This window comes from Brassica oleracea, chromosome C5 (assembly GCF_000695525.1).
Source record: "Brassica oleracea var. oleracea cultivar TO1000 chromosome C5, BOL, whole genome shotgun sequence".
Classification (NCBI taxonomy): domain Eukaryota; kingdom Viridiplantae; phylum Streptophyta; class Magnoliopsida; order Brassicales; family Brassicaceae; genus Brassica; species Brassica oleracea.
Genome location: NC_027752.1, coordinates 36,020,401 through 36,027,897, shown reverse-complemented (window position 1 = coordinate 36,027,897; position 7,497 = coordinate 36,020,401). Strand labels below are relative to the sequence as shown.

General features: G+C 37.2%; 1 protein-coding gene across 1 annotated transcript in view; it reads right to left on the bottom strand.

Annotated features, from left to right (window-relative positions):
- Positions 1–513: 513 nt before the first annotated feature.
- The window catches only part of LOC106293992 (UDP-glucuronate:xylan alpha-glucuronosyltransferase 1), a 20,858-nt gene continuing 13,874 nt past the window's right edge, over positions 514–7,497 (bottom strand). Inside the window, 1 exon segment of the mRNA XM_013729617.1 lies at positions 514–786. Coding sequence (XP_013585071.1) covers positions 514–786 — 273 coding nt within the window.

The following is a 7,497-nucleotide window of genomic DNA, read 5'->3' as shown; positions in this document are numbered from 1 at the left end:
ATTTTTTCTTATATGTTATATTTTGAATTTTTTAAAACGACTTTAAATTACAAAAATGTAAGTTTTCCTTAAGTATACGACTAAAAACATTAAAATGACATGTATCAATTCGATGGTTGATTTGAAAGCTTTCAAAACCATATGGAAGATAAAAGTCAAAATAATTCAACTGTGAAAACAATACTGTTCACTTTTTTCAAGAATGTGTTCGATGGAAAAAATAAGGTTTTTATGTCATAATTTGTTTAATGTCCAATCCGATCAACCCATGATGTATTAATTATAGTTTTGTTCCATTATTTTTAATAAAAATTGATCCGATCCACCGGAAAAAATTATATAATAACAACAAAAAATATTTTATGTATATAAATAAAATGATCAAATATATAAAAGAAACTATCGATAATATATAAAAATAAATTCACCGGTCTTATCCTAGTTTACCTAATTTCACAGGCAAAATAAATATAATGAAAATTCATTAATATATATATGTCTATATGTATCTCGTCACAAGTTATGGCCGGGAAGCGAGGTTTTCTGGACGGCTGTGATGGCCGGTGGTATTGGTACAAAAGACTCGTAGTCTGTCCAGTTTGATTCTCCCCAATGCCGCAACATGCTTTTCCAATTACACAATTTATCGATGCATATCTTGAATCTCGAGTCCTTCACTCTAATTTTCCAGTGGCCGTCGGCATAGTTCGCAGCCTCAGCTTGCAGGCGATCATATTCCAGCTGAGCCTTTTGCTTGGATCGCAAGTAACAAAATTGGTGAAGCTCCTACTAAACATCATCACACCTTTACCAACTCACCTCAATTTTGGTATAAAAAGAGAAAAATGTTATATCTAAAATAAAAATTTCTTAGATTAATATGTTTTCCAATTTGAATAATAGAATAATTGTTTGATGTTAGAAAAATGCTATAATAATTGTCTAGCTAATGCCTAGAAAATGACGTCTGTATAATGAGTACATTAAGGGTTTAAGACAAAGATTTGGTCGTGTGATGTATTTAACATATTTTTTAGGAGGGCAGTATTCGAGGTTAATTCGTCGTAAACAGGGTGTTACGACGAATTAACCTCGAAAGACGTTTCATTGTTAAATGTCCGCAGTAACGGAGGTTTCGTCGTAAAGGACTCGTTACGTTTACGACGAAATAAATTCCTCGTAAAGCGAAAGGAAAGGTTTGGTCGTAAAAGACACGTAACGCTTCGTGGTAAAACCCACGTAATGCATTCGATATAAAGCACACGTAAACGAATTCATTGTAAAGCCCACGTAAACGTTTCGATGTAAAACCCTCGTAAAATTTTCGATGTTAATCACTCGTAAACTTTCGATGTAAACTCCATGTAATGCTTACGAGGAGTTTACATCGACTCTTATTATATTATATATAATAAATTTATATTTATATTTAATATTCGAAATTTAGAATATTTTAAATTTTAAAACGAAATATGTAAATGAAAAACATATTTTAAAAAAGTATTTAAAAGTCATACAATAATATTTAAATTCATAATACAAACCGAAATATATAAAAAACTACATATTCTCAAAGTAGTCGGTGGGGTTGCTCGGCTGTTGACGGTTTGGATCGGACTCTTCGGGATCCCGTACTAGCAACCCAAGAGCAGCTCGTCTCTCATTCAACATTCTTTGCATAGTCGGGTTTCCCACCGCCGTCACGTCTAGCAGATCCTCAAGAGAGTCTAAACGAACCTGCTGGCTATCCAATCGAGCTTTCATCAGAGAATTCTCTTCATCACGTCTCGAAGTGTATGACTAAGTTGCCCTTGCAACTTCGTTAACAGAGCCAATGCCGACTGTCCGTCCCTTCTTTTTAGGAGCCACCTATAAAATTAAAACATATATTAATATAGTTAATTATGTTAAAATATTAAAATTAATGTAAACAAAAATTTTAAGTTGTACCTCTTCGAAGATTCTGTCGACCTCTTCGGTGGTCAATGTGACGGGTAATCCATCAGGAGACTGCTGGGTTAGTTGCGTCTCCCGTTCTTCAATCCGAGCAGCCACTGCACATAAGAGTTTCTCAGATGCATGATCCACAAAAACTCCGTCGGATGTGGCGTGAGTCATCTTGAATAGCTCAGACAGAGATGGTAAGACTCCCGTCTTCTCTACTACACAAAAAAAATTAAATATTAAAATTTAAATTAATTGAAAAATTTAAAATAAATATTAAAAACAAAACTTGCAGCTTCTAGACGGATTCTTGCATGAGGTTTTTGTCCGGTTGTGTGAATCATGGACAAATGACCATCTTTATCCTTCATTCTTCGAGAAGCAGAGCACAAATTGACCTTTTTGATCGAAGAGGGTAACTTCCAATAGGCGATGAGGCCATCCCACACATCCGTCGTGAGCTCAGTGGGCTTTTCCACATACCCGTAGATCTCCCACTTGTCCTTCCAATCGGAGACAGTGTTGCAAAGGCGGGTCTTTGCCTTTGCAACGAATTCCCTCTTCACCCTCTCGGTAATTCCCAAAGACCAATGCCACTTTTACTGAAACACAAAATTTTTGAAGAAATTACAATTAATAATAAATGTTTAAAAATAAAAAGTAATATTTAAAAGTGAAAATTTAATTAAATTTGAAAATCTTACCGCAAAACATTTAAACCAAGTGGTCTTAACGTGATCTGGTATCATCCTCCAGTTCGGATATGCTCCGTCGTAGTAACCCTTAGTCGTCTCCGAAACGCTCCAGCTAACACGGTTGTTAGTCCCAAACCTGAAACAAAAAAAAAATTTAATTGTTAGAAAATAAAAATAATTTAAATTTTAATGTAATAAAAATTAATAACTTACCAAAAAGTTTATGGCGGCCTATTGGGGTTTAGAACATCCAAACCCTCCCGTCCAGGCTGGCCAAGCAAATCCTCCACCGTATATCTCGCGAATAGAGCATATGAAGGCACACACAAATCCGGATGAACTGCACCTTCTGGGACAGGCTGAGGTGCAGCCGCTGGAGGAGGAGGTGGAGGCATCTGCGGTGGTGGAGGAGGAGGTGGAGGCATATGCGGTGGAGGAGGAGGACTCCAAGAAACTCTCTAAGAAGTCTGAGAGTCTAGAACTGCATCGAAAGATGATGGAGCGGAAGAAGATGCTCTGGAACCATCGCAAAACAACTCAGAATAAGTAGGTGCTGCTGGTTTCCTCATATGAGCCATCTAAAAAAATTAAAATAATGTAATTAAAATATTATTCTGTCACCTAACTAATCACCTAAACTATTATTCCGTCACCTAACCAATCACCTAAACTAATTACCTAACTAACCACCTAAACTAACTAACTAAAAAAAAAAAAGAGAGAGAGGGGTACCTTAGAGGGAGAGAGCAAAGGAGTTTGGGAGGAATGAACGAGGCTTGCCTCGTTCTGCGGCGTCTCAATATATATAGAAAGACATTCGTCGTAAACTCCACGTATTGTTACGACGAAGTTACCAGGCCCGTCTTTTTTCATTAACAACGAAGTTACTAGGCCCGTCTTTTTTCATTTACGACGAAATTACGAGGAATCGATTTAATCATTTACGACGAAGTTACCATGCCCGTCTTTTTTCATTTACGACGAAGTTACCATCCCCGTGTTATTTTTACAAGGACTTTACTACGCTTAACCCTAAACCCCAAAGTCACATATCATCTAACATCATCATCTTCTTCTTTACTTCTTCTTACTCTTTCTCCAACTTAAACCCTAAAACTCCATATAATTTTTTTAAATCTAAAGAAATACATATTATATAAAACAACATTTGTTACACATACATTAAGATGATATAAAAACAATATTTCCTTAAACAAACATTACAATAGAGAAATACAACATTTGTTACATATATTACATCACTCTAAATCGTTTTCGTTCTCATCACTATCATTACAATCATCATCGTCGCTTCTCTCGAACTCGTCTTCACGTGCTTCATCTGTCGCATCTTCGGGAATATCTTCATATTGAAAGTTTTGCGGGTCGATCAAAAGGATTTCATCAGTTGGTTGTTCTGGTACCTCAACTTCATTGATAGTGTCTTCTTCTTGCAAAGGCAGATCTTCTCCAGCGACAATGCGTCCACGAGGTGTAATTTTGATAGCAGCTAACCAGTTTATCCCGGAAGTTCGAAGGCGAGGATAAGGAAGGAAACTAACTTGGTCGGCTTCTGAAGCAAAAATGAAAGGATCAAATTTGTTGTATCTTCTCCCAAAATTTACATCCACAACACCAAATTTGTTATACCGAATTCCTCGGTTCACAACAGGATCAAACCATTCACATTTGAAGAGCACGCATTTTAGCTTCAATAACCCCATAAATTCTACTTCAATAATCTCCTGCAAGATCCCGTAAAAGTCTGTTTCACCTTTCACACATATTCCGTAGTTACTCGTTGCCCGATGTCTCCCATACTCGTATGTGTGAAAGGTAAATCCTCGTATGAAATACATAGGTGATGTGGTGACCTTTGCTACTGGACATTGAACCAAATTGTGAAACCATACGGGATAATATGGATCGTCATAATCAACCTGCAAAAAACATATATTATTAATTAATATTGAAGTATCAAAAAACTTGCTTAATTAATATATGAATGAGATATATTACGTACATGTGATTTTAACCACTTGACAAAGTGCTTATCTTTACGTGTGTCCACATCAGTTGCAGATATTCCTGGTAATTCTTCTTCAACTTGACATGCTGCAAATTAAACAAAAGATGAAGTCATATATAATTAACTTCAATTCATATAATTAACATTCACATAGATATTTACCTTTCAAAGTAACGGGTCACAGAATCCTCGCAGTTGAGCAGAATATAAGTGTGGGCACTATGTTTATCCTCTTCACATGACCACCATACTTCTTTCGTTTTACCACCAAACCGTGCAATTTAGCAGAAGCATAAAATGTCAGGAACACCATCAATTGCATATGATGTCAGTACTCCACCATCATCATATCTTCTAGGAACTCTTTTTCTCGTACGAACAGTTGAAGCAAAGTAGTATGATGTGAAGTTAGATGTTTCGGCTGTCAAACTCCCCGCAACTATTGAACCTTCCACCTTTGCAAGATTTCTTGCTTTCCCCTTCAAATGTTTCATCTGTCGCTCATACGGATACATTCATCCGTTGTGTACAGGTCCACGAAGAAATGTTTCATACTGTAGGTGGACAACTAGATGCTCTATGACGTCAAAAAATGAAGGAGGAAATATCTTCTCCAGGTTGCACAATATGATCGGAATGTTCTCATGAAGTTGTTTGATGACTTCTTCCTTGAACGTACGTATGCTAAGATCTCTGAAGAATGCTTCGATGACTGTATATTGCAAAAGTAATCAAATTAATAACATTTCATAACATATGTATATATATTATTAATTTATAATTACCTGCAAGTGCTTCATGGACATTTGCTGGAAGGAGCTCGGCAAAAGCAAATGGAAGTAGTCGTTGCATAAACACATGACAATCATGACTCTTCATTCCGGAGAACTTTTGACCTTGTTTAACACATCTTGACAGATTTGAAACATAACCATCAGAAAATTTAACTTCTGATGCAGCCCAGTCAAACAAAGTTGTTTTGGCTTCTGATGACAACCGGAAGATGGGAACAGGAACGTTTCCATTGCTCTTAATATGTAACTCACTTCTTGAGCAAATATCAGGTAAGTCCATCCTTGAATTTTTGTTATCTTTTGTCTTCCCAGGGACATTCAGTATTGTATTCATGATGTTCTCAAAAAAGTTTTCCTCAATATGCATGACATCCAGATTGTGGTGTAAGAGAAGGTCCTTCCAATAGGGTAGCTCCCAAAATATACTCTTCTTATGCCAATTGTGAGAGACACCATACCCATCAGGCATATTTCCAGTAACATGTCAGTTTCCTCCAACTTTAATGGCTTCTTGAGCTCCGTAATAATCAATGTCCGCTTCGATCTGCTGGCCGGTGTAACATGGAGGAAACTGACATGTTCCTGGAAATATGCCTGATGGGTATGGTGTCTTATTTCTTCTGTACGGATGGGAAAGTGGAAGAAAGCAACAATGACAATCAAAACAACAACTCTTCCTACCATTCTTCAGTTGAAAAGCATCCGTCGATCCAAGACAATATGGACAAGATAATCTTCCATATGTTGTCCAACCAGACAACATCCCATAAGCAGGGAAATCAATTATCGTCCACAGCAAAACTGTTCGCATCATAAAATTGTTTTTCAAAGAACAATCGTACGTCCCCACCCGTTCCAACCACAATTGCTTTAGCTCTTCTATCAACGGTTGAAGAAAAACATCAAGAGACCGTTTTGGATGCTTCGGCCCAGAGGTTAATATGGTCAAAAATAGAAATTCTTGTTCCATGCACATATCCGGCGGTAAATTGTACGGCGTAAGAATGACTGGCCACAAAGAATATTGTCTCCAAGACATTCCAAATGGACTAAATCCATCGGTGCATAACCCAAGATAGACATTCCGAATATTTGTAGCAAAATCTGGGTGTACCTTGTTGAAATGTTTCCATGCTCTTGCGCCTGAAGGATGTGCAACCTCGCCATCTCTCTAGACATGTTCAGCATGCCACCTCATCGACGCAGCAGTCCTCTCAGATTGATATAATCTTTTCAATCTGTCTGTAATTGGTAGGTACCACATCCTTTGGTACGGTACCCGATTCCTCCCACGGCCTTGCGGTTTAAATCGTGGGTTTTTGCATAATCGACACTCTTCTAACTTGTCATCTTCCTTCCAGTAGATCATGTAGTTGTCGATGCAAACATCAATCATCTCCGAAGGCAACCCAAGACTATAAACCAATCTCTGAATCTCATAATAAGATTCAGATTCAGTAGACACGTTGTCTTCTGGCAAATACTCTTTAAACAACTCCGCCTATGCATCCATGCAATTCTCAGGTAAATTATGATCCGTTTTAATATTCATCATCCTAGCTGCTAGAGACAATTTAGAGAGACCTTCTCTACAACCAGTGTAGATTGGTTGATTTGCAGCATCTAGCATTTCATAAAACCTTTTTGCATCCAAATTAGGTTATTCTACATTTCCAGTTCCATCAGCTATTGTTGTAGTTGTTTCTAAAAATACATCGCTAATCATATCTTGAACCCTATCATGATCTACCATCTGCTTCTCTTGATGATAATTATATTCATTATGCAAATGATTCGGTTCTTCATTATGATGAGCATCCTCAAAATTATTATTACTACTAGCTTAATTTCCCCCATAACCCTCTCCGTGTTGACACCAAATGTAGTATTGTGGTGTAAATCATCTGTTTACTAAATGCTTCCATACAGTTTCACTACGTGCAAATTTTGAATTTTTTCATTTTGGACAGGCGCAGAACATCTTACCGCTTTCCTGCGTGATCGGTGTACAGCCCGCCTGGTGCATGAATGTCTC